At 39.3% G+C, this 27,925-nt stretch overlaps 1 protein-coding gene across 1 annotated transcript; it reads left to right on the top strand.

The window, feature by feature from the left end:
- The first annotated feature begins 21,258 nt into the window (after positions 1–21,258).
- insig1 (insulin induced gene 1) lies at positions 21,259–27,925 on the top strand. The gene is made up of 6 exons (XM_063484256.1): positions 21,259–21,429; positions 21,529–21,879; positions 23,406–23,530; positions 23,789–23,955; positions 24,405–24,504; positions 25,980–27,925. The coding sequence occupies exons 1-6, from the start codon at positions 21,372–21,374 to the stop codon at positions 26,007–26,009; spliced, it is 831 nt and encodes a 276-aa protein (XP_063340326.1). The 5' UTR covers positions 21,259–21,371; the 3' UTR covers positions 26,010–27,925.

Below are 27,925 nucleotides of genomic sequence, written 5' to 3'. Positions count from 1 at the left end.
GTTATGAAAAGGAAGTTACCCAGAATTAGTCTGTTAAATTGATGTTTTTGGAAGGTTCCCTACCCTTGCATTAACCCACTCAAACACAGCATTGCTCAGAAATGCCTACACAAATGGCTATTTTAAATTCTCACAGCATATCTCTGTGTAGGAAAAGGTGTAGGTGTAAACCGCTTTAATACTGCTACACTGGGCCTGTTTGCTCTCCACCACAATGATCTGAAATCACAAGGAAAACCATGCAATAGATAGACTTAAATAGATGGATTCCACAGTGTAACACCAAATAAATCAAAGGCAGAGAGCTTGAGATAGTCATAGAGAGGCACTCCGTGAAGAGATCAAAAGTAGAGCATTTCTGCACCTGCCAGTGACTGTGTGATGCATGTCATGGATGGCTGGCTCACTGAGGGAAAAGGGGACTATATACCCTGTATCATGGTGGCACACTGGAGACTGATGTTTCTATGCATACATCACGACTTGTCAGGTCTTATTTGTAATTACCTTGTTGCTCAAGGTTTAGGATGATGTGATTTGCAGAGAGTGACATATGCAAATGAAAACATGCGTTCTTTTGAGATGATGCATCAAAGTGTCTCATTCAAGAAGTGTGATGTCTGACATCTTCCAAACACATCACGTAAGTGCAAATGGTGAGATGGAAAGTGTCCTTTCCTCTAGGGAGTTTCAGGGACAGATGCAAAATACTTGTTGCTTATGCTTGAACAAACACGTAGCTCTCGAACGCTTTTGCTTTTCTTTGGTCTTACTGATCAGTTTTTAGTTTCCAGAATTCTGCAGAACTTTCCAAATATTATTAAATTGTCATTTTGACTCAACTCGAGAGTTACATGAACTAAAATTCAAAATATCAAAGAAACAAGAGCAGAATATTAAAAATCCTCCAAAGTTTTTCTCTCGCTTTCTATTTTTAACTTATATGAAAGTAGTCCTTTACTGAAAACAGTGTCAACCATAAAAAAATGCTATTATTTAGTTCTACTGGTACCCTTCACTGAACAATCCATCAAATATAAAAACCTACATTTGAATCACCAACTGCTGTGATCACATTTTAGCCAGAGCTGTTTTACATTTCGATTTTAGCCTGATTGCACTTAGACTGGACAAGACATTTAAGCTACTTTTAATTAATTTTTTTCTATTAATTTGTTGCTATTTTGCTACATAATGGCCAACTATTGGCTAATATATTGGTACTAGCATTTGTAACAACCCATGATCAAAACATTATCTGTGAACTGAATTTGCCATGCTATATACAAATGCAAGTTAAAGCTCTGTTATGCAAAAATGAAGCCATATGTGAACAAGATTCAGAAAATGACCATCTTCTCTGAGCTAAAGCTCATTAAAAATGCACTAAAGAGAAGGGTAAAGGTGTTCAGACAAATCTATATTTGAAATTCGTCTTTGAAAAACATGGACTGCTTGTTATGAGCTCTCACTTCTTACTTGCATCTCTAATAGTACAGGGGTGCTTTAATGGCTATGGAATTGGCAGCTTGCAATGCATCCGCATTTCAGAGCAACATATTCTCCCATCCAGACGATGTCTTTTTCAGGGAAGACCTTGCATATTTCAGCAACACAATACAAAAACACATATTGCAGCTATTCTAACAGATTGGCTTAATAGTAATAAAGTTCAGGTGCTGAAAGGGCCTGCATGAATTTTAAGTGATCTAAATATGTTGGTTTATTTTTTTAAATTGAGACATTTAAGGTTAATTACTTTATACCGATTACTTTGTTTGAGCCTCATTAAAATTATTGCAGTGTAATATCCTACCTATCTTGAGAGATTACAGACTTTACAAAAGAACGTTATGAGAGTCGTATCATGGTCCAAGGTAGATGCTCCCTCTGATTCTTTTTGTTATGGTTATAAAGTTCTAAAGTTACTGAATGTAACATCTTCTATATTCTTGTGTGATCCATAATGTAGTTTTTAGACTCAAGAAAATACTTTTTTCCAATTTATAATTTCACTCATGAAAAAAAAACTTCTGACGGGCAAGAAACATAAACTAAAAACTAAAGTTTTAGTGTGATCAGTAGAAGCCCACAGATTTGGAATAAACTTCAAAGTACTATTAAAACTATAAAATCTTCAAACAGACAGCAACAGTTGTTGCTAGAATATAGTTAATTTTAAACCCTGTCTTCTCTTGATCTATTGTATTAGTGATGCATATGTGATAGGATCTTGGGCTGTCTTAGTGATTTTGTTTACAATGATAATGTATGTTGGGATTTATATGCATTTGGTGTATATTATTTGATGTCTGGTTAGCCATTTACAAGCTGTGATTAGCTCACAAATACAAATCTAAATATTTATGTTTGTATTTTAAACGATTCGTGTGAAGCATCAAAATCTAAACACATGAATATTTTTCTTAAAATGGTACATTTTCTCAGTTTGAACACTTTTCTATATTCTATTGTGAATAAAATATCTGTCTTAGTTTGAGGTTTTGGTTCAATTATTTTCCTCTCTCACTCATTTTCTTTAAGTCCATTCTCAATTTAAGCAGAGTTGTAGCCTGGTGCTTTCCAGGTCCACCTTTAGGCTGGACACTCTCTCTTTGTCATCATTCCACACCTGTTTCAGCTCTCTTTAGCTGGAGTATCTAGTAGCTGGAGGAGCTGCAGATCTTCATCAGATGTCTATGCCAACCACGGTGGTAATTAGGCTCTATTTGTTAACCTCATATTCTAGCTACTTGCATTTGTTAACCTTGCTTCTGTCTGCCTCCTACTTGCATTTCTAGTTTCTGACCTCGTTGGATTCTCAAGGAGCTCAGCTTGAATCTTCAGCCAAACTTCAGCCTGACTACTCTTCCCAGCCATCAACCTTACCTCCCTGGAAACCTGCCTGCCCTCTCTACTCTGCATTTACTTTGGCCAGCAGCCAGTTACCACTCCTGAGTCACTTACCTGCTCTCTAATCATTCCAGTTGCCTGTTCAATTAATCCTTTAAAACTGCAGTCAGTGTACTGACGCTGTCTGTTGAGTCTGACCCCTTTTCAAAGCTTTGCAAATCACTGCATTCGGTTTTTATTCTTCATTTTGAGTTCTCTTTTGGGTTGCTAATAGACAGGCAGCTAGACAGATGCGTGTACTAAATGCGTGAAATTAAGGTTGAAGTAAAGCAGGGTGAACTGGCATGTCGTTGACACCATTTACTGAATGGGCTGTTCCATCTCACCTCTCTTGCAGATAATGGTTCCCACATTGTTGCCAGCAACTTTAATCAGCATCCTAGTGCTCCCTGGTCTGGCCACTAGCTTCCACTCAAATTCCACTAACATTTTATTATTGACAAATGGATGGAATTTTAGTCACACAGAAGGACAGTACTTTTTCAGGACATTCCAATAAAATGTGTCAGAAAGTCTCCTCATATTTTGGTTTTCATTTTTATGATTATAGAGGTAATTTTCTTATGCATCAGCAAGTTTTCCACTTTGTTCTCAGTGTTTGCCGGATTTGGTTATGTCCCATGATTTACAACAGTCCAGTACCACAAGTGCAATGACCATTAGGCACGTTTTTTTCTCTGGAAAACGTGAGTCAGAACCTCTCTAGCTATAAGAGTCAATTTACAAATATCGGGAATATGATGGATATAAAGATTACTGTAAATCTTGAGACTCGAGCCATTGTGGGATTATCTTTGCTAAAGTACACGTGTCCCCTGAGGTTAAATTAGGAGGAGACGGAGTCATACTCTGGTATATTGTTTACATCCTTCATGGTTTTTGCACTAGGAATATCACATTATAGGACATGTACCTGATATTGAGTATTTTGGGAGATTTGACTGAAATTGATAGCAATCACATGTAGAAGCATGTGACTTTTCTCCATAGCGTTTTGACACGTGGTGGATTTGGCTGCTGTAGTTAGGATATTTGGCCACAAGAGTGCTCTGTTGATTATCTAATTGCCCATTTTGGCCAATTTTGAAATACTTGGGATATATAGATATGCAGCAACACCGTACAGTGCTGCATGAAGTTCGGCAACAGGAGCAAAGAAAAATCCTGATGGTCAGCACCACTCCAGACATATCTACTATTTGCACTGATCACCCAAACTGACTGCAGAAAGTCCTGCTAAAGGTTGTTAAAGGTGCCTATGTACAATGCCATCATCCTACTATCTGCTGTGCAGCACTTCAATCTAAGAAAGGAGTCGGAGACACTTCCACAGAGAACTGTTTGTCATGATGTGAGCCACCTGTAGGGGGCCTCAGACTCTTTTGAGATTTCACCAGCCCATGATCCGAAAGCAAGACACCAAATCATCACGCTTTCACGTGCACAGTTATCCAATTAAGGCACTCATTTGTAAATATGTGCAATTGCAGGACTCCCACTTTCTCCCATGGACACAGTACAGCCCTTGGTCCTCATTGGCTCAAACTTTCCTCACCCACTTGTCCCAAGAAACCTGCACGGTCTGATCCCCCTGGGGGTCCATTGGCAGTCTGCACACACCTTGGATGGGCAATGGAGGGTCCAGCTACCTTAGCCCGGATCCCTGTGGAAGAGCAACAGTGTCTGATCTTCTTCAACGTGTAGAACGGTGTGGAAGGTGGATATGCTCCCATATACAAATGTGAAGACTGCAACACATTCTAAGGAGGATCAGAAAGTGCTTGAAGTTCTTGAGCAGTACCCCACTAGAGTTGCAGTAGATGGTGTAACAAGATATGCACGCCCCTCCTCCATCACCAGGACAGTATTGGCTTCCGGGCACCCAAGAGGGCATTGTTAACACCGCTGTGGAGTACTGAACGTCGGATAGCGAGAGATATGAAACAGGTGGAGACCTACTGTAAGGAAGTGCAGAAACTGGAGATGGCAGAGTAACTATTCTCTGCCAGAAGGTGTATTTCTCCAGCAAGTCATGGTTTCATGTAGTTCACCACAATGGCAAGGCTAGACTTGTATTCAGCTGTTCATACCAACACAATGGGCTAAGACTAATAAATATATCTTGGACACAGTGGAGAGGGGCTTCAGTATTGGTAACTGTTTGCATAGTACTCAACCCGTAATGTAACAGCATGCAAGGTCTGCTGTTGCTTATCAAGCAACCAAACAAAACAAGAACAAAATATGCAGTTTGATTATTAGTAACCTGATTATTTTGTGATACCGAAAGGAACTGCAGGCGTTGTTATCTTCATCATTATCACTAATGAAAACAAGAGCTGACAGAGAACACAACTCCTGTCAGAAGGGCAAGGGCTTTACTAAAAATGTGATGTTTTATGTTTTTATTACATTCTGATGACATCAGCCTGTTATTGTGACACTGTAACATTGGTGTCATACTAAAAAAATAAAAAGTGTGCTGTACAGCTCTCTCCATGCCCTTTTATATGAAATATTACTCTCTATAGTTTCATGTCATTTCTTTTCAAGATTTTCAATCGCTAACAATGAAGGTCAAGGTCAAATGCCTAGCAAACCTAGGTACCTGTGCCCCCCAAGGCCTAGTATATTGTTGTAAAGTAAAAGGATAATTGCAAAAGGCTGCAAATGTGAGTATGAATGGTTGTCTGTTTCTCTGTGTTAGCACTGTGACAGACTGGCCTGGTGTACTCTGTGGGTTAGGCTAAAGCACCCCTGGATCCTGAATTGAATACGGCTCCAAAGAGTGGCACAATAATTTTTGTTGCTAATTTACTTTTTAAAGGGTTAACGACAAATAGGTTACCATAGCTAACTTTCTGAGTTGAATGAAATAAAGCCCAGCACTCTTATTTGTGGACAAAGCAAACCTAGTAGAATAGCATGCTGAATGTTGCAACATTATAATATTGCTGTATGCATTAGCTTGGTGGCTAGCATGTGTAAAGGAAAAATGTTTGTTTGTGGATTCTGACTCAAAAACAGTAATGTGTTAAATATTTGCTGATACATTTTTTTAAAAGGTAGTGCATAAAATTACTACCTGGAGAAAGTAACTTGTTGTACTCCTCATTATATTACTTTTCTGTTATTCTGCAACAGAAATACATTGTCACATAATTATGAGTTAACAATAGAAACCTTAGGCTACTGTCACACACAGTGAAACACATTTCTATCCTAATGAGGAAAGAGACTCTTTGTTAAAGATGAGAGCAAAGCTTAAAATCTGCACAAAGAGCTGTTCATGATGTTAACCATTAGCTGAGGTGCTGTTACCCCCCACCCGCCCCACCTCTATTCTTTGTTGAAAAGCAGTTCAAAAAATCAAAAGTTGTGTCAATGTTCGAGAAATTCATCATTAGCTGGTCACACTCCTTTTAATCACCTGAACATGTTAGAATATCTGGCAGAATAGCTTTACATTATCATTAGAACAAAATGAAATGAATTAAATATTCTTGATATTGGAGAGAAGAGTTAAAAACATCAAGAAAATATATATACTCCAAGGACAACTCAGACTCCTGACCCCCTGCTCTGAGCTCCATTTCTCATCATACCAGCAACGTGAGCAGACAGTTAAGTGCTCGTATCATAGGTTTATAACGCTGACATCAGGGACTGAGAGATGATGAATGTGACACTCCAGGATGCTGTGGGTTGTCGGTTTACAACCATTTAGTAACCTGATTAGCTGACAGTCAAATGTTATTGCATAAGAAAAAAAGACCAGTAGATTTAATTCATATATTTTCCTTCATAAGAGACACTCTGACCTGTCCTTTATTGTATGTGGAAACAATACCAGTATCCATTGATGCAGAGCTGTTTTTGCTATTATACTGTGATCAGGCTTTAACAGGCAATTGCATCACTGTTCCAACCACATCTGCTAAGTTAAATAATTTGTCACAACAGAACCACATATATGAAGAAAATAAACAACATTAGTTCGGGAGCTTTTCTTTTCACACTGTGAATGTTGCCAAATTCTGTCATAACTGGCAAAATTCCAGTTAAACTGCCAAGGACAATCAATGCAATCAATCATACTCAAGCGAAAGAAGCTATGCACACTTTGTATTGGATTTCAGTTGTCCTTGAACCAATTCAAAGCATCAAATTAAAGTAGCTAAGTTATGTGACTAGGCAAACAGTTGGACAAGTGTGAATACTAAGTCAGAATAACTGGAAGGTTTTCATGTTCTTTCTGTTCCACCAACGCCAAGTACAGTTAAAGGCTATACCTCTGCTGTGCTGGGGATTATTTGATGTCAAAAAATATGAATTAAAGACACAGACAACCCTGTAAAATGTTATCTGTAACTGCTGCAAGAAGCAGGAATGCGAAAGAGCTGTACACATGCATACGGAGATGAAAAGAGAACTAATTAAGTGAAAACACATGTGCTGTGACTATGAATGTATAGGGGCTTTAATATAGCCTTCAGATGTTGAAGCTTTAGGGCCCTCTTGTGCTTGTTCACCATCATGCCTTACTGAAATATTTAAATGGAGCGGGAACATATAATTTTATAGCACAGTATATTAAATCTTTGCTTTTCTCTCCAAGGACGTGGCTGCTGTTGTTCCTTACCTGCAGTAACGAAGCAAAACTCTTTACATTTTATGTGCGTTCATATGAGGTGTGGCTATTAAATAGCTAGATTGTTACCCACAACTCTCATAAGGTCCCGCCACTGCATTCGTCAGAGTTGAAGTCTAGACTTTGACTGTTCCATTGCAACACCTTGTTTCTTTTTATTTTCAGCCATTCTGTGGTAGATTTGCAGCTGTGTTTGGAGTCATTATCCTATTGCATGACCCAGGTGATCCACATGGTTCCACATTTGACTCTAGATGGCTTTGGTATACAGAGGGGTACACGGTTAACTTAATGACTGCAAGGTGCCAGGATACTGTGCAGCTGGTATGAGGTTTTGCTATGTGCTGTGATATGTGCTGAAATGACATGGTTGGTTTTCACCAAATATGGTGCTGTGCATTATGACCAAGCAGCTCAAGTTTCATCTGTTCAAAGGACATTATTCCAGAATTCTTGTGGTTTTTCAGATGGCACTGCAAACCTAAGCTATGCAGCTATGTTCTTGTAAGAGAAAAAAAGGCTTTCTCCTGGCAACCCTTCAAACAAGTCAAACTTGTTCAATCTTTCCCTAATTTTACTATCATGAACTTTAATATTTAACATGCTAACTGAAGCCTACAGCGCTTGGGTTGTTTCAAGTTCACTGACCTTGGGATGAATTTGCTGATATGTCCACTCCTGGCAAGATAATAAATGTTGAATGTTGATTGTTTCCCACTTCTGAATAATCGTTCTGACTATAGGATGATAGACTTTTTGATAGACTGATGATAGACTGTTTGGAAATGACCCCATAACCCTTCCCAGACTAATGAGCAGCAACGGCTGCTTCTTTACAATCATTGCTTGGCATTATGTTAACAAACACTTGAATGTTCCAGACAAGCATATTTCCAAAACGTCTGCTTTTAGAGATGCTTGATGATCAATTAATCAAGTGCATTTGATTAGCAGCACCTGGTTGCTCCTTACCTTTCATAGAAGCAGCAAAGGTATACTTTGTTTCTCACAGGACTGTATACATTTTCCAAAATGTGTATGAACAGCCACTAAAAATCTGCCTTAGTCTGGAATTCATACATAATGGCTAACGTTGCCAAATCAATTAAAAGGTGTATATTTGCCTAAGGTGTAATATGAATTTCAGTAGGGCAGCAATTAACTTGATTTCCAAATAATAAACTGACTGAATGAACTGATCTGGTCGCACAATAATATAATTGGATAGTCTGTGAAAAACGTATAACTGCAGGTTCCAATAAAAATGCTCATTAAACTGCTGATTCTTGTTGGAGCTGACTTCCTTGGCACTGATGCGCACTCACCTTTCAGAACAATGCCTCGGCCCGCTTTTAGTCAAGACAATTGACATATGAAAAGAATTATTCCAGCAAATTGTAACGTATTATTTCAAACCCTAGGCTAAAAGGCTCCACTTTTAATTAGCAGAGAATGAGAGTCCCCACAAGACATAATTTTCAATTTTCCAATGACTGTTCTTAACACAAGTAATCTCCTCGATCTGTTAATAACCTCTAAGTTGATTAAAGAGCAAAATCATCTTTATTCCTCTTTAATCTATTAAAGTACTATCATTCATTTCCTCAAACTTTGTTCTGTCTCAAGGACTTTGATAATTTGTGTTCTGGTACGTGACATGGATAACATGTCTCAGTTTAGCTTTTTTCCTTCTGTTTGCTCAGGATGATAACGACAGACTGTGCACACGCACGCACACACACACACACACACACACGCACACACACACACACAGGCTGGTATATTTGCTTGGAGAGGATCTTAAAGTATCTGTTTGACTTTCTGGATTCAGTGCCACCTTAGGGGCTTTTACCAGCCAAGAGAGACACAAGTACTCAGGCAAAGATGAACATTGTGCTCCTTTTAGAGTCTCACTGCAGTATGTCAGTGCGGTTGAACTGACTTATTAGCAGAACATAAAGAAAAATGTGATCCTTTCAGTTTTTCACTTGCAGATTTGAATGTATGATGATCTAAATGTGCTGCAAGCGTAAGTGGCTGATGGATATGTAGAAAATACACATTAAAAAAATATTATTAAACTGATATGTTCAGGCTGAGATGAAAGGTTTTTCTACTAAAACTGTAGTGACGTCAAGCTCGTCCACTTGACAGCCAAAGTAGGGTTTCTGATATGAATATTCACTGAAATTATCATCCGTATTTCACTATCTCGTGATTTCATTATCTGCAATTAAATAACAAGAGAACTTTTGTAGTAATTGCCTGCAATTACCGGATAGCCAAATCCCATTAGCATTTTGCTTGTTTCATGATTTAAATTGCCCTGTAAACGGCCAAGTGTAATAGTTCTATGAGGAACAATTACTTTTAAAGGGATGATAATGACACTCTAAGTAGAAAACAATGAACGTGCTCATCTAACAGCAAAGGGGGACTATCTTGCTTTTAATAGAAAGAGAGTAAATATTATAAAACAATATACAGTAATACAGTGATAAGGTTGTATATATCAGGACATAACAAAATAAAATCATCTGGTCCTCAACAGGTTTAACGTTTATTTACATGCAGCCTCAGCAACAGCAAAATATAATATTTTACTTTTTATCTGAGACCATAGTGGTGATGTTTGGCCATAATGCACAGCATCACATTTGGAGAAAACCAAAGACCTCATATCAACTGCACAGTGGTCGAGGGGTGATCATTTCAGCTTGCTTTGCAGCTAGAGCACCCGGGCATCTTTTAGTCACTATGCCGACTATGAACTCCTCTGTATGCCAAAGTATTCAGAGTCAAATGTGAGGACATCTGTCTGACATCTAAAGCTTGGCTGAAATTGGGTCAAACAGCACAGCGATCCCAAACACCACAGCAAATCCACAACAGAATGACTGAAAAAGATTAAAGATCTTGCAATGACTCAAAGTCCAGAACTCAACCTGATAAAAATGTTGTGGTGTGATCTTAAGAGGGCTGTGCGTTAATGATTTTTAGACAAACCTCAATGAAAGGAAGCAATGCTGTAATAAAGAGCGGGCCCAGAATTTCTCCACAACAATGGAGAGACTGATGAAGTCATACAGAAAAACATTACTTCAGGCTATTGCTGCTAAAAGCGGTTCTCCAAGCTACTAAATTATAGGGTCTACTTTTCCATTTTGGCTTAGTTTTTGTGAAATAAATAATGACACAGTGATGAAAGTGCATGAAACACAAGCTTTGTGCCACTGCCAAAATGTTTGGCCACGACTATGCATGACAGAAAGTTTTGTAACAATTAAAACTGTTTGTCATGAAAAAACTCAGACTATCAGCAGCAGCAGACTGAGTGTGCATTTAAAATATGTTATCCCTGTAAAGTGAAGTTCATTCACAGGTAATAGACACTCTGGATTCACCGCTGGAGAGTCACTTTTCTTTGACCCCTCCGGCCACCAGAAGACCTGTTATCGACAAATATGTCTGTCACCTCAGTGGACCCTGCTGGAATCTGTAAAACGAGCCAAGGGAAAGCTCGCTCAGGATTTATAATGCCTGCCTCTGTTTACACCTGAAAATAAGCAAGTTTTTGACAACAGCAATTCCAAAGTGGCAGTCGTGCATCAAAATCCCCCCATTTGTTCACAGCTGCAGAAAGCACACAAATATGTAATTAGCAAGTGTATCAGAGGCTTTTGAATTTTGACAAAGTCACGTCATGCATTTTCCTTTTCAGTACTGTCAGAGTTGTTTGTTTGTTTTTTTTCATAAATGTGTCAGACAAACTAAAGATGAAGGACATGTGCTTTTGTCTGGGTGCTATAGCAACATAGTCATGCAAGTATTGCAGAAACAATAAGAAGAAAGCTCCTGATTTAATTCTCCAGTGAGCCATCTAACTGAAATGCTAAGTAGGTGATGCACTTTATCGATACAATCATTCTGGTTCAGTCAGACGCAGGTGTAAAGATTGGATCTTTCAGCCTGAAGCTTGGTTATGTGGTCTCCCCACTTTTTTCTTACTCTACATAAGAAAGAAACTGGGGGTAAATCTATTTATACTTCCACTCACTGTCATGTGGGCGCCATCTGCTGGTTATTAATGTGCAAAAACTGAAGAGAAAGCCTTAAACTACCACTAGGAGGACACTGCACTACTACATACTGTATATTCCTTCAAACACAGCTTGTAATAACCTGCAGTGTTTGAACATACTTTCCTGATCAAGTCTTGTTTTTTTATGTTATCTTACAGATAAAGTCATTCATGCTCTTAACAGTATCACAAGTTATCAGAGACAATAGATCAGTCACACGGGCTTCCTGTCCCTGTATTGTATTACACCCAGCAATAACTGCTGCCTTTATCAAAGACGCAATGTACAATAACCCCTCACACATAATGATAAGAAAGCTGAAAAGTCATAACATAATTAGTAAAGGTGTTCCACTTGATAGGTAGAGCGTGCCATAAATTACAGAAATGGATCCCTACATAAAATCAACCTTAGCAGTATTTTAAGGCAGTCATCATGATGCTGCAGTCAAGTGTGATTTGGCTGAACTGCCATTATCCTCCATAAAAAGAATCATATTAAAACATCTTTGATCATCTTTCATCTATTCATTGGCTGAGTGATGCATTTGCATAATTTAAACAATGATCCAACGATCAAATTGCTCATCAAATTACAAGCAAACCAACAATTTGCCATGACACAAAACTGCTCGTGTTCATGTAAAAGACTATTTTTCACCACATCTGATTTTATTGGCAAATATTTTTAGGGCTTTGTGTGACATCCTAAAAAAATCTGTGTAAAAATGAAAAGCAGCGCTGGGATTCAAGGCCAAGGAAACCATTTCAAATGAAAGAAAAGCAAATGCTCACGAGGAATAAAGGACTCAGCTCTGACAAGTGCAGGCCATGCCAACAAGGACATTTTTAGGACTGTATGAGACATACTGTTCACATCTCTGGCATATCCCATGACTTTCACAATCACATGAGTGAGTGACGTGAGTAGTGTAATCACACAGTGACATCAAGGTTTTGAACTATGAAACATCAGGAGCCCCTGTTTGAGCTATGTTTTCTTCTTTCCCTCTCAACATTTTATTTATGTTGATTTAAAAACATGCTAATGCAAAAAATATCGCTGTTTGTTTAACTATCTTGCAGCTTTTTTACGACTTAGACAAGTTTATTTGGTTACATTTTGAGTTCGAGTTAAAACGTGTTATATTTTCATGAAAACTTTAACATAGTATTGCTCATTTGTACAAACGTAACTCATGATAGTAAAATGACGTTGGTTTTCCTGTAAACAGGGACATGTGGAAATCATCTGAGAACAGTAAACAAGTTGAGTTTACTTTTTAACTTTGGCTGTCCTTTTTTTCCCACACTAATGTTCTTTGGCACAGTGTTCAGTACTTCCCCTGATATGAGCCCACTACAGCGCGTTAAACATTAAGCTTTAGCCACAAACAACTCAAGGGGAGGTTGCTTCAGGTAAACGTTGCATGATTGAAAGTAAGTCTTTAACAGGTGCCCTGTAAGAAAGGCACCGTATAAAATAATTATACCCACACTCAGTAAAACACAGACCTTTAAATGTGAAAGTTCTGCCAAAGGTTTTTGGATTAGCTTAGCACAAAGCAGAATGGAAAGCAGGTAGCCAGGCTGAATTTGAAAAGTAGCTTACCCATGGAAAAAACCACTCCAAATTACAGTCCTTTGTTTATTTACAAAAGCTAAGGTGAAGAAACATCAGGGGATAGTTCAACAATGTTAAAGTTTTACAATAAATAGTTGCCACTTCTAAGTGCACTTTGCTAGTATTGGGTTGGCTCTTCTGTTCCTTCAGAACTGCCCGAATTCTTTATGACATAAGTTCAACAAAGTGCCAGAAACATTTGGTCCATATTGATGATAGCATCACATTTGTGGTCTGCACATCCAGATAGTAAAGTTAAGTATATGAAACATCAGTATTTGAATGTATTTGAATTTAATGGCACTAATAGGAGATTCTTTTGGAAGCAGGTTATGAATAAGATTCTCTCTTTAGTGATTAGAAGTGATTCCACAGGTCAGTGAGTTTTATTATAGACAAGTATGGTACATAGATATTTGTGTCCCAATACCAGAGTGAATACTCACTATGATAGTGATAATTGTTGTGGTCTACAGAAAGGGATAATGTGTTAGATTTAATTCACAAAACCTAAATGAAAATCATGTATGAATTGTGGAACAGAGATCTCATAACAAACATGAAAAAGGAAGAACTTACTGTAAAAGACCTGAAAAAAGTAAAAGACCTGCCTGGAAACATAAACATGTTTTTGACAATGAAGCTTTATCTCTGCTATGCATACAGCAGGTGCAGAAAATCCCATCTTGTCTAAGGAGGACAACCAGATTTATCAGTTGTAAGTCACACGTATTCCTCTAACAGCAGCTCTAATGCTGAGTCGTCCTCCTATTCACTGTCTATGAAGAAACCAGAGGATTTGTAGTTCGAGAAAATTCACACTACTACTACTACTCATGTATCACTCTTTCTCCCTCATACAAAACAGCCAACTGAGGCAGCGGCTATGATTGGTCTAGAATGACATCTGATTAGACAGCCGGGAGTAATTAGGGTGCTCATTGGCTGCTGGAACTGTGCTGTTTGTGACACTTGTAGTGTAAGCTGGCTTGAATGGAGCTTTTGTGTAAATGCGCCACATATACAGCTGTGGGCCCGGTAGGGTTGGGGCAGCACCTGTGCAGTCCAATGCACCAGCTCTGCAACAAAACAATATCTTTTTAAAAGCTCATATTGTTCAGTTCCTATCAGACAGCCATTGATTCAACACTGTGGTTGTGAACTGTTTAGCAGACTGCAGAAAACTCATAAAGCAATTGAAAATACAACCACCATCCCCCCTGTAGATGGAGTACTTACCACTGTTGTGCAATTTCCTTAAAAGAAAGATAAGAACCTGAAGCATCTGCTTTCAAGTGGAAAAGCTATTAGAGGGTCAAAGGCAGAAATAAGCTTAGCACTGAGAAGATCAGAAATGATAAGTGTAGCTCAGCAAACAAACAAACAAACAAACAGGGAAGGTTATATAATGCATTGCAAACATTGTTTTAATGCATTTTCCTTGCAATAAACAGCAAAAACAAGCCAAAAGAATCAATATTCTCCTTTTAAGCAGCCCCTTCTTTCTTCCGTAGAGTTGAGCACAGGTTTCAGGGTACTTTGCAGGTAGGTTGTTCCAGACATTTTGGAGAAAGTCAAAGCTTTTGGGAATTTAACCTCAGTGTTCCAGACTGACTCCATCAGGGCTCTGTGTTGGTATTTTGTTTAGCTGTAGGACTCATTGTTCATGTCACTGAATCATACAGACATGAGGGTGGCAACCATCTTCCTTTTTTTACTCTTGACAAGAAAAGCGAATGAGCGTCTTCCTCTGAATATCAAACTACTCCTTTAAACAACCATTACATGTGAGTCACCATCTCAGAAATAAAAACACTCTCAATAGCAGGGGTCGCTTTTTTTTTTCAGACAGCAGTTCTGAATCAGGATTTGTGTATAAGCCCAACATATTCTTTCTGTTTTGCCATGAATACTCTCAGAAAATAAGCACAGTGTAGCGGAAAGTGTGTAGGATCTGGCTATGAGCTGCTCTGAAACAATTTCAGAGCTGAGCACTAAAGAACAAAGGGGCGAGTTAGAATCCTGGTGCCACGCCCTCGGGCTGTAGAGTCAGGGCCTTTATGGCAACCTTTTAAGCTGGTTTATACAGTCTATAACCCAGAATCCCCTTTCATCTTCCGTGGCACAGAGAAAGGGTTCACCACTGAGAAGGTGAAGGGTATCCAGAAGAGTATTGACAACACTGAAGCAGTGTTAGGGGAGAAAAAAAAGAAGGCAGAGTTGGAGAAATATTAAAGAAACTGCGGATTAATCTTCCAGTAAAAATGGATGGATGCCACAGTTGACTTATCATTATTATTATTATTACTATTGATTTATTAATAACTTAAAAGCGCTTTGGCGCTTACCCAAATGTGTACCTGAGAACTTGGGAAACGCAATGATTTTTGACACCTGAGCAAACGGGGTAAATAGGATGAAGCTGAAACTGTTTCCGTCTTAATCCGCTATCTGAGAGGGTGGATTATGATGTTTCCTTTCATAATTTCACACAGGATTGGGGTAAAAAATTGTCAAGCTTGAGTTTGATAGATCAATTTGCCAGCTGTTCCAGCAACCCTCTCCTTTAGCTATAATAAAATCCCTCCCAGTCTAACGGCATAATCTATGACACGCTTGATCTGCTATTCATTTGAAGTGTCGTGGCATCCTGCTTTATCTTCTGACGTGGCGGAGACCTCCTCTACACCAGCGCCAACACTGTTGGTTGCTAGGAGCTATTTGCTATATGCCGAGTCATTTTCACGGTTGTTATGGCCCTGCATTAGCTAACATAGGACTCGTGATTCCAGGCTTCAAATTAATGCACATGTTACTGTCAGAGGAAGCATGAAGCGCTATCTAAAATCCCACAGCATCTCTCTATTACTCACTGAAAAAAATTAGCTTCCTGTCTTCATTAAGAAATGTAATGTGCTTCCTTGTGTCACAGTCATCTCAGGTCGCACGTATCTGACACTACACGTTTTATTTCTACTAGATTAACACATATGTAACACATGCACGCTCAGGCAAAGGCACTGATTTACACACTCACACCCCCACACACTCACTGCTGTAGGCTTTTATCCTCAGGCACCTGGATAGCTAAGAATTACACAGAAAGAAACTTATTCATTTGGGGAATATACACATACTCCTTCCCTGAGACAACCTTTTGTCCTGAGGCAGAGAAGAATACTATTGTTGGATTACTGGGCTGGTGTTAGTTTGGGGCCTTGGGGAGCTCCCCGTAGGTGCACCCTTCTCTTTTTGACCTCCCCACCCCCACCCTTTTATGAAACTGTGAGGCTCGGGCGATTTATCTGCATTAACCACATGGAGCACTGAATTTAGGGTGTAGTAAATATGACTGATGACATTATCTATGGACAGCAGGAAAGTGAAAAGTCTTTGAATGTCATTCTAGGACAGCAAAAGTGTGTTTATGGAGAGGAATGAGTGAGGATCTGTGAAATGATGTCTAAGTGTCTTTTAAGAAAGCGGTGAAAAGAGTTCTTCTTTGACACTTCTTCTTATCATGACATGCAGTATTTGTCCAAGCCTACTGCATGTATCGACATTGCTCTAAATACTCAGAAATAAAACCAGGGAGACAAACTTTTTAACCCTCAATTTACTTTCACGCATGGCTTTATAATATAAACAACTCTCAGAAAGTGCAGCTGTGACATATATATTTACCCATTCAGTTATCAGACCCATTTTAGAATTTTTTTTTTCTCATTCTACTCAGTGAAGGCGTTTTTAAAGCCAATCACTTTGAATGTGCAGTCTGGACTTTAACATCTAATAATACATAGTTAATAGTATTATTTAAAGACTCATTCTCAGGCTGTTCTAGATCGAATGAAAAGCCTGATTTATTTTTTAAATTGTGCAATAACATGGTGACGGCACAGAGTAAGAAATTTCTCCACTACATTTGCCATCACTTTATGTGCCGTACAATCATACTCATCATTTAGGAGGTTGTACTTGCTGCTGCAGGGGAACCATCAGAGTTATTATAATTTATCCTGATGGGCACGTGAATGTCTATATATTTGCAGAAATCCATCTAGTTTACAATTAATTATAACACTAAAAGAAGTAATGGAAATCTGGTGTACGAGGTTCATTAAAATCCAAAACACTGCAAGTACTGTAAAGGACTACAAACAAAGATCGCCTCGTTATTTGCTCCCTGCAAAACCCAGATAGACTTTTAAATCCTTCAAAGCCCTTAATCATCAAACCTCAAATCATCAAACTCAGTCATTCTTTAAAGACCTCATAGAACTGTATGATGCCAATATAGCACTTTAGAGTGTAGTTTCCTTGTTTTTCTTGATTATGTTTGCAAGAGTAAAATGGGAGCATATTTGACCCTACTCCCAGTTGGGTTCAGAAGAGAAGCACCCAACTACTTTAAGATTCGTCTCAAAACCTCTTTTTGATGATGCTTTTATTTAGAGCTGGAACATGTGACCCTGAGCCATCCTTTAGTTATATATGAGCTACAGGCTCAAGCTGTGACACAATGCAGACCTCTCCTTTCTTCTCTTTTGCTCACAACACATTCTGCCGTCTAGGCTGTGCTGTTTGTTATCTCACTATAAATTTAAAGAAAAATAAACTTTATTTACAAAGTGCTTTTCACAAAAAAGTCACAATTACTATACAACAATTAATATCAATAGAGAACCATGCTAAAATAGAATTTTAAAAAAGTAACCAAAATGTATTTATATAGCGCTTTTTATCTGTGCAAAGCAATAAATATCTAGCAGAAATCGATAAAAATATAAATACCACAAGAATCTCAACAGAAGGCGTGATGAAGCAGAAAGGTTTTCAACTGTTTTCTTTAAACAAGGGGTGAAGTATTAAATTGTTTCATTGCCTTGATGCACAGACTAAGAGGCTCTGTTCTCCTATGGTCTTCAGTATGAGGGAAAACTGATAGATTTTGAGCTTGTGAGAGAAGATAGCGAACAGCTGCGCATTTAACAAGAAGCTGATATATAATATAGTCTGGAGCATGTCTGTTTAGTGCTTCAAGTGTGAGAATTTTAAAAACGTGATTCAAAATGAACCGGGACCAATGTAAAGAGAATAAAATAGGAGTAGTGTGAGCTTGCTCGCTGGAGCATTTTGTATTGCTTGGAGGTGTAAAAGAGAAGAGATGAGCCAGTAAATAGGGTATTACAATAATCTCGGTGCAATGACACAAATACATGACTGTAGATCACAATTTCTAAATGTTCTTTAAATGAAAAAAAAAGGAAGGTGGAAAATATTTTATATGTTCTTTTTTCTCAGACCGTGCAGGAGTCAACAGGATTCCTCTGGTTAAAGGAGTTTCCAAGTGCTTGCTCAAAGTGAATCACTGAGGTTTTCCATCCACGATGTTCTAAAGTACACTGCTTAGACAACAAAAAGTCAGGCACTCTATAATTTCATTGGACTACCTTTAGCTTTTAATGAAGGCATGTATTCGACCTGGTGTTATTTTGGTAAGCAGAATCAGACTGTTGGGTAAAGTCTTCTCCAGCACATCCCAGAGATTCTGTGGGGTAAAGGTCTGGACTCTGTGGTGGCCAATCCATGAATGAAAATGATGTCTCATTCCCCCTGAACCACTCTTTCAGTTTGAGCCCAGTGAACTCTGATATCAGGGAAGAATAAAATCCATTGATGGGAAAACCTGGTCATTCAGCATTGTCAGGTAGTCAGCTGACCTCATTTTTGTTGCTGAACCTAGAAATGACCAACTGAAGCAACCCCAGATCATAACACTGACTACTCAGGCTTTAAGGTAGGTGCATCACTGAATCCGCCTCTCTTCTTACCCTAATGTCCCCATAACTTTGGAACAGGGTAGAGTCTGGACTAATCAGACCAATTTCTCCAATTAGTGTCAGTGGATTTCTTAAGGCTGCACAGCTGTACAGCTACACACCCCAATCCCTTTTTTATCCAATACCATTTCTTCCTCAAAGGTGCCGGTTCATCAATAACCTTCCAGGTTTTAACAATACAGTTAAAACCTGGACAGTTCTTAACGAGAAGCTTCTCACTGCTTCAGTTAGGGTTAAACAGCCAGCTGAATCATATTGATCCCTGCATAAATTCTGGTTAGTTAAATCCAAGCGGTGCCTTTTGTTTTTTTCACTGGGCGGTGTATTTAAATGAGTAATAATACTGAGATTCTGGGGGACCAATAACCTAACTACTAAAAATAGTGTGAATCCAACAAGTAGATGTTTATACATATTTAACAGGATAACTGCTGCCTTTAATCTGTTTGTGGTGCTAGAACAAAAGTCAGAGAATCAACAGACTCATTATGATTTGACCCCTGAAGACTCTGATTGTCTTCACCAAATTTCATTGTCATGCAGCCGAAGTGGTGAGGCAACCAAACCCTAGAGCCAAAATCACTAGCAAAACTAAAAAGTCCTTGGTGTGCCCACAGTGTTACCATGTCCATTATTAATATTATTGTTATTATAAATACAGTTATTTCCACAAATACTCCTGATAAATCGTACATTGTTTTTCTCCACACTGCACATCAAATCAGCCATAACTAAGAAGAGATAAATTCGGCAGCTGGGTGGAAGCTTTGAAGCTGAACATTGGGTGAAAACCAACATTGCACCCTGATTTAGTGCCGAACTCTCTACATTTGAACACCACAAATGTGCCAAAAACACACACACACGATTAATATAATACCCCCCAAAATACCAAGAGCACTGTTAATTACACCCCCCAAAAAGACATTTAATTAAACCTAATTGAAATGAAATGCTGTCACACTGATACGGTCTCTGTTTTTGTTTACCACATTCGCTCCAGGTCATGAGGCATCAACTCACTTTTTCCAAGTCTTATTTGCATAAAGAAATGATTCATCCATGGTATTGCTTTCTAAGTGCCAGAAGCTGATATTATTAAGTAAATGTGACTCAGGCTTTTTGTGAAAAGAACTGAAAACGTTTGATTTATCTTTTTTGGAAACACAAGAAGTGAGAAAGCTTGCACGGGAGTAGATTTTCATCCACATGCGAGGTGAGGTTTTCCTCGGGCTCAGAAGCAAAATGTGCTCCGGTAGTTGCATGTGCCCTGCTGCACGTATCCAGCAGGAGGATGATTGTTATTGTACTGATCTACTCACGACCGACTGGATAACGCAGATTCTTGCAAAACACGTTTTCGCGTTGTTGTCGAACGAGCCCCAAAAGTCTACATGTGATCGGGGTATTGAACCTTTCAGAATACACGTTATCTCTAACAGACGTGCGCTGGCACTACACGCCTTCCCGAGCCTCCTTCCAAACCACACCTCCTCTAAAGTGACCCAAAGTTTACCGTTTTGTTTTTTGTTGGTTTTTTTAAACAAACGAACTGTGCCACTGACCCCATTTCCCAAAGGCTTCATATATAAGGGTGCAGAGGACTGCTGTGAGTTTAGTTACAGACGAAGAAAAGCAGCTTTTGTTTAGAGAATATCAGTGAATAATTCAACACCTAAAAGGGGTGGAGCGTGAGATCTGCCTGGTAAACGCACATTTACCTTTAAAAAAATGAGTAATATTCTAGTTGAATATAAAGCTAAAGCTACAGCTGTGGTACTGTGGTAGTTTAGTCATAGTTACTACTTTTATTCCATATGTTTTAACCGCCTCCTCTGTCTCGTAGATTTCTTTTATACTTTCTTGTAAACTATCATAGAGAGAATAAAGGCTTTTTTTTAAAGAGCCGCTGTTTGGCGTTTCCACTTTCACTTCTGCTCTCCAGCCTCCCTGTTTGTGCGTCTGTCCCGAACGAAGTGGGCGGTGGGGTGGCGTCACGTCATATCAGCCGCCGCGCTCTGATTGGCTGCCGATTCTCACCCGACACAGCTGTGATTGTTTTCTGCAGAGGAAGCTCTCGTCCGTGGTATGAGGTCTGTGCGGTGGAATGGAGGATCCCTGTGTGTTTTCTCTCTCTCGCTCTGCGTGTGTTTGCTGACGATGATGTGAACAAACAACGTGACTGCAGTTCTCTTGTTGTAAAAGAGCAGGAAAACGAGGAGGGGGGATCCTGGCTTAAATCTGCTTGCCGAGGCGCGAATGAACAGGAGAAGAGGATTCTGCTTGGAGCTGACTCTGAAGACGTCTGGAGATCAAGGTAAGCAGCCGGAACAATTTTAAAACATTTTCTTCGATTTTTTCTTTCAACGTGAAAACAATGGAACTCGTGTGTTGACTGTCGCGTTTCCATCTTTAGCTTTAAAGTGCCAAATGCCCAGGCTGGAGGAGCATTGTTGGAGCTGCTCCACTTCATCAAAGACCGAAACTAAGCACCCATCATCTGGCGCAAACTGGTTGGCATCCAGAGCTGAAGAGATGATGTCAATCATCACATCGGTGCTCAGCAGTGCCTACATCTCCCTGCAGGACGTCCGGACGGCCAACCTGATCCGCCGGGGTGTCGTCCTCTTCACGGTCGGAGTGTTCCTGGCCCTGGTGCTCAACTTGCTCCAGATACAAAGAAATGTTACCCTCTTCCCCGAGGAGGTGATGACAACTTTGTTTTCGTCTGCATGGTGGATCCCACCTTGCTGCGGTACAGGAGCCGGTGAGTGAATAAAAGGCTGATTTTATAAAGCTTACTTGGTGCTTTATAAACGACCCTGCAAGGTAGTTTTACCCGGGTGATCAGTAGTTTGCGGCTAATTTGGGGACAAAGGAATGCAGAGAGGGGAGGAGTTAGAGCACAACAGCCTTCCCTTATAAAGAGAAAATGACATTTTAAATAATATGTGGTGTGTTTTACCGCTTGTGTATATAAAATGGGCTCTTATTGTCAGGAACTCCCCCTTTGTGAGCTGGATTTTGCCATAATAAGCAGCAGAAATTGAAACCGTATACAGCAGAAGCACACCCCTTTTCTCATCACCACTGTCAGGAGCATTTGTATGATCAGATGACAGTGAATCACCATTCAGTTTTGTTTTTGTTTCATATTAATTATGACTCAGTTTTGATGGCATCATTAAGCCTGGCTGTTATCAAAAAGAAAAAAAAATGGCTTGGAACGGATGTTGCTTTTTCTTGCGCTCTGATTGGTCGCAGCAGCCGGACACGAGGCGAGCTGCGAGCTCATTGGATGGTGTCATAACGGGTGAGCTGAGAGGGGAGGTACATTTAAGGCCAGAAACAGGGAAGTGAGGGAAAGAAAGAAGCGCGTAAATGCTGGGCTCCTCCCCCTCCTCTCGTCATTGCATGCTGCAGGACAGAAACAATCTGAGAAATAAGAAATGTAGGCTTATGGCTTTGCACCAGGCTTCCCGTTTTAAATCCCCAGTGTCATGCAACAGATGAAGAAAACTGTTCTTTACTTTCCCACACCTGAAGGTGATGTCATTAAATGTCATCTTATGCTTGATAAATAGTCCAAGAAACAGATGATATTTCAGTTTCCACAACAAGCAACTGCCACAGATCCAATTTCTGTCAACTATCAGTTCACCAGGACAATTGATTCAGCCTCATCTAGTAGGATTGCAGCTAAAGATTGTCAATGAGGAGTATTGTATTGAGGAGTATATTAGGTATTTTCTCAGATAAAAGGTGAAAAATATACTAACAAAAGCTAGAGGGGTAAAGTAAATCCTCTGACTTAAGAGGCTGGTATTAAAGAGCATCTGGTGCTTTCTGTGAGCAGTTTTGTTTTTTTAAGTGACGAATCGAATGTCAAAATGGTTTCGTATTCATTTTCTCGTGATCCAGGTACTAATTCCTGTAACTCCTCCACTTCTTCTTGTAAGATATCCACTGTGTCCACTTTTTACACTCTAATAGTGTGGTTACATAGTTTCCTTCACAAATTCTTGGACTTTTAATGACAGTATGTAGGGAGTTAGATTAAAAAGTCACAAACTTAAAAAGTAAAAGACAACTTTAAAATTAAAGCTAATGTTTATGCATATTCCTCATGCGGGTTTTTGAAGTGCATGTACAGCAGGTGTGTCGCTAACTGTGGAAATGCACCTTCAGCAGTCTGTCTCCATGACACAGTTTGCCCTATTTTTATTTCACAGAAGTTCTGCTTATCTGGCACAATTCAAGACTGTTTGTTCCCTTTTTTTGTTTTTTTTGCAGCTGTTATCGGCCTGCTGTATCCCTGTCTCGACAGCCACTTGGGAGAGCCGCACAAGTTCAAGAGGGAGTGGGCGAGCGTCATGAGGTGTATCGCTGTGTTCGTCGGTATCAACCACGCCAGTGTTGTATCCTTTCACCATGTCCTGTACACCTCTCAAATGCACTTTTGCTACTTTGTGATACTTTGTTTGTTACAGTAGAGTGGAAAAGTACAGCAGTAATTAACTCAAGTTTGGCTGCTGTCTGCATCAGCTCAGTAATCTGCTTTATCCTTTTGCAAAAAGAGGTGGTGCAACTTGATGGTGGCCAAATATTTGCGTAAGAAATAATCATATGTTATCCTCGTGCTGTTTGATTTTTGTCCTTAACTTCCCGGAACACAGAAACTAGACTTCGACAACAACGTGCAGCTCTCCTTAACGCTAGCGGCCTTGTCCCTGGGTCTGTGGTGGACATTCGACCGGTCCAGGAGCGGCTTCGGACTGGGCATCACCACTGCCTTTTTAGCTACTGTGATCACACAGCTGCTGGTCTACAATGGAGTCTACCAGTAAGTTCTCTATCAGCAACAACAGGGTGTTCAAGGAAAGCCTTTAAAGGTGGAACAAAAACATTCTTGAGTATCTTTTTCTGAGGAAACAAAACTGATGCAGTGATTTGTCATCACTATTCTTTTATTCCTTATTACACCCACAACTAAAATTACAGTGTTTGGTGTGGGTGTTGGTTATCCAGCTGTGAAAGTAAACCCAGCTTTGGTATGAGGATATGGAGTGAAGTCAGTAAAGTGTTAGCCAATACAATAATAACTAAAAATGTACAGCAGAGAGGGCAAAACACAGCTGCAGATCATCCTGATTTTACAAAATAGAAACAGGAGGTAAGGGGTGAGGGGAGGTAATTATTGGTAATAACTGCAACTCATACTTGTGCTTGGGATGGCTTTCTTAACTTTTATTTTTTTCTAAAGTGTGACTTCTTTTCTCTTTTTCTCTTAAGGTACACATCTCCAGACTTCCTGTATGTACGCTCCTGGCTCCCGTGCATATTCTTCTCCGGCGGTGTTACTGTGGGTAACATAGGACGCCAACTAGCCATGGTAAAGTCTGCAAGTCTTGATCACACTGTCATCATTTAACTGAAGGTTCAGACTGATATATTGATGTTTGTGTAAAGTGCTGATTTCATGTCAGCTCAGACATGAGGTAACACTTACCTGGCTTTATTGGAATATTACCAGTTGAAACAAGCCAATACTCACTGCAAGAAACCACCGTTTACTGTCCTGTGATCATCATATTTAGGGGCTATAGCTAAGTCTGTAGAGTCCATTGTATATATTCTGGAGTCAGATAGCTAGGTTTTCTCGCTTATTTACTAAATTTAGCAGATTTCAGAATTAAGGGTTGTATTTTTTTTTTAAAAAGGAGCATTTGCATATTTGGAGTTTTATTGTCTTTCATGTGTAAAACAGCATACAGTGTAAGCAGTGATGAGGTTGGATGCTGACACTTTTAAAATGAACTGTTCCTTTAAAGAGCTACCAAACTTCAAGTTTCAGTGGAAACCAGTCACATGACTCTCTTGATCCAAAAGGTTTTTCTAATTGGCTGTGTTGAAAGTTGGAGAATAAAGTGGCGATTCTGTGTCGATGGTTTGAAAAGTTTTCGGTATGTCGCATTTGCGCAAAATATCCCTCCGCGTTTATCGTTATCAGCCCCTGCTCTGTGTCTAAAGAGCTGACTTCAAAAGCTTCCCGTGCGCCACACATGCTTTATTTGCAATTATTCTGCTGAGGCGCGGCAGCAGATAACATTGTCAAATGGTTTCAAATTGTGCAAAGAGCATTGGACGCCCCCCTTCCTTCATAATTATCCCAGCAAGTCAGCTTTGATGTCTTCATTAAGCTTCTGCCCAGAAGCCTCACCTCATTCTGTCTGTAAAGTACCAGTCCCCGTCACTGCCTCAGTTTGACTCACTGAAAGCGTGAAAGCAGATTAAGAGCTGTTGTTTTTCACAGTCGTGGTGAGACACAGAGCCAGTCTGGACTCGGCTGACCAGAGGGTCATTTGCTACTTGTTGTTTTTGTTTTCGTGATGAGGCCTGAGGAATGTTGGCACAAGTTTGAACTCGTGGTTTTGTTCTGTGTTTTTTCGCTCACTCGCTTCAGTGGGTCATTTATGAGAAGAATCAGGAGGCACACGAGACCTTTTTTTGTTTTATTTTCTGGAAATGACAGTGATAGAGTCTGTTTAGTTGGATTAACCATGGAAAAAACACCCTTCATTTCACGTTAGCTGTGATTTTATGCTGAATGTCTGATAAATGTAACTATTTTAGGAGCTCATGAGCAAATAAGGTGATTAAGCGTGTAACAAAACAAGCTGATGTTGAGAAGGAAGTACTTTCTTCCCCCGATTCTGCAAAATATTAGGTTGCCATTAGGCAGAAAGAAAAAGGGAACTGATTCTAACATGCTACCTTTATACTGTGAGCAAATACAAGTATTGTCCTGTAGCTGCATTACAAATTGATTGATATATAACTAACATAGGTCTTGTTTTTCTTCTCCAGGGTGGTGTTGAGAAACCCCACATGGACTGATTGGTGGATGACCGGGTGAAGGGCATCCGAGAAAAAATGGATACGTTCTGTGAGGAACGAGAAGAATGATGTGAGGAAAGAGACTCTTTGTCACGACCTCATCTTTTGCTCAGATGACAAAAGTGCAGGTCAGAAAAGCCCCTCATCAAACGTGCCATGTCCTCTGCATCTCTTTGCAGCCAAACAGCCCCTTCCCGCCTCTGTTGTGCTCCATTAGCATTAAGGCTTCCTTCACACTACACAGGTGGACAGCCCTTGCCTTTTGTGTGTGTGTGTGTCCTCGTTTGAAGTGAACAGGAGACTGGTTTAATTTCATGAAGTGGACGCGTGCTCCTGGGCGTGATTGTATCCTGGAAATGGCAGAAAAGAAATGATGGGGGTGCTATGATGTTTTCTTTTCTTTCTTTTTTTCATTTTTGTATGATCATAAAAGGGAAGTGTTGCTCTAGTGGGCAAAATGATGCCTGCTCGCTCGCACAAAGAGATCCTTTTTTTTTTTTTTTTTTTTTTTTCTTCAATGTAGAATCCCAATGAAACCAAATTGAAGTATTTATTTTCCAAGCATCCAGTGGCCGCCGCCCCCAAACTAAATGTATGTATGGTAATGAACGGTGTTTCACATTTTTCGAAGGACTAGTTCAATGTCTTGGGAAATATTTGGGGAAACTGCTTTCTCATCTTATTCCCAGCAGGAAAGCAAATCATTTTTCTGATTTATTAACACTTGATTATAATACATGATTAAAGAAGGCGCCAAGAGTTGACTACCAATTTAAACTTATATATTCACCAACAGTGAAGATCACTGAAGCACAAAATTCAAGCTGCTTCATTTTTTTTTTAGAATGGAAATTAGTTGTTTTTGCCAGTGAATAGTATTATTTTTAATCAGTTATCAAGCTTGTCTTTGCTGTAAAACGACAGAGAGGACTGTTTTAAAGTAAGCATTAGTCGGGACTGGGAGTTGAGATGAACCATAGAGGTGAAGCATGCTTTGAAAGAATGTACCGGGTATACTAGCAGTTTAAAAACACCCTTTCCAGTGCATTTTTATAGAATGGACCTTACATTCCCATTTGGAAAAACACTTTACTGTGGGATCGTACATGTTTTCGACTTCAACAGCATCCTCAAACTAGAGATGATAGTTTGGGAACAGACACCAGTTAAAATGGGAGAGGACGGGACGTTATTACGTAAGATTTGCAATCTGTGATTGCCTGTGTATTATAGAATGTAGTGCTTTTGTCACTATTACAGTTTAGTTGTATCCTTGTAAAAAAACATAATGACATTACTGCTTGTGTGTATAATGGCTTGCTTGTGTAATCAGACAGGTATTATTACCATACTAGACCTACAGTATGTTAGTGTTTGGGGGTCTAGAGGATTAAGTGCAATCAGACCATACATGAGCCGATTATTCTTCCTTATTTATTATTTCTGACAAAGGCTAAAAAAAAAATATTTGTAACTTTAAAGTATATGCAGTGTGGATCATTCAAAACAGCAATAATATCCTCTCTTTCTCATGTTTTTTTTTTTTTTGTAAACAACAATGCTTTTGTCAGAGATTACATGCCTTCAGAGTCAATACCAATGACTCTCACCAGAGAGACAGCATAAAAAAATATATTGTGTCAAACTGTTGTTTTAAAAAAATCTCATTTAGTAGCATTACTGAAGGAAACCTGATTTATTTTTTTAAATCCTTTTTTGTGGCAGATCACTTCAGGTCAAATCTGCGTACATTCAGGTGTGCTAAAACTGAAGAGGAAGCTTTATGTTTTGAGGTGGTGAAGCACCTTTTGTCTCAATGTTTTAGAGTTTCCGTGTGTGTGCGTGCGTCTGATAATTCAGCTGTGTATCATTTTTGCTACTTTGGATTTAAGTGAAAAATAAAAACACTTGACAAA

Source organism: Pelmatolapia mariae, linkage group LG9, assembly GCF_036321145.2.
Source record: "Pelmatolapia mariae isolate MD_Pm_ZW linkage group LG9, Pm_UMD_F_2, whole genome shotgun sequence".
In the NCBI taxonomy this organism is placed as follows: Eukaryota; Metazoa; Chordata; class Actinopteri; order Cichliformes; family Cichlidae; genus Pelmatolapia; species Pelmatolapia mariae.
The sequence above is the reverse complement of the archived record's forward strand: the minus strand, read 5'-3'. Positions and strand labels throughout refer to the sequence as shown.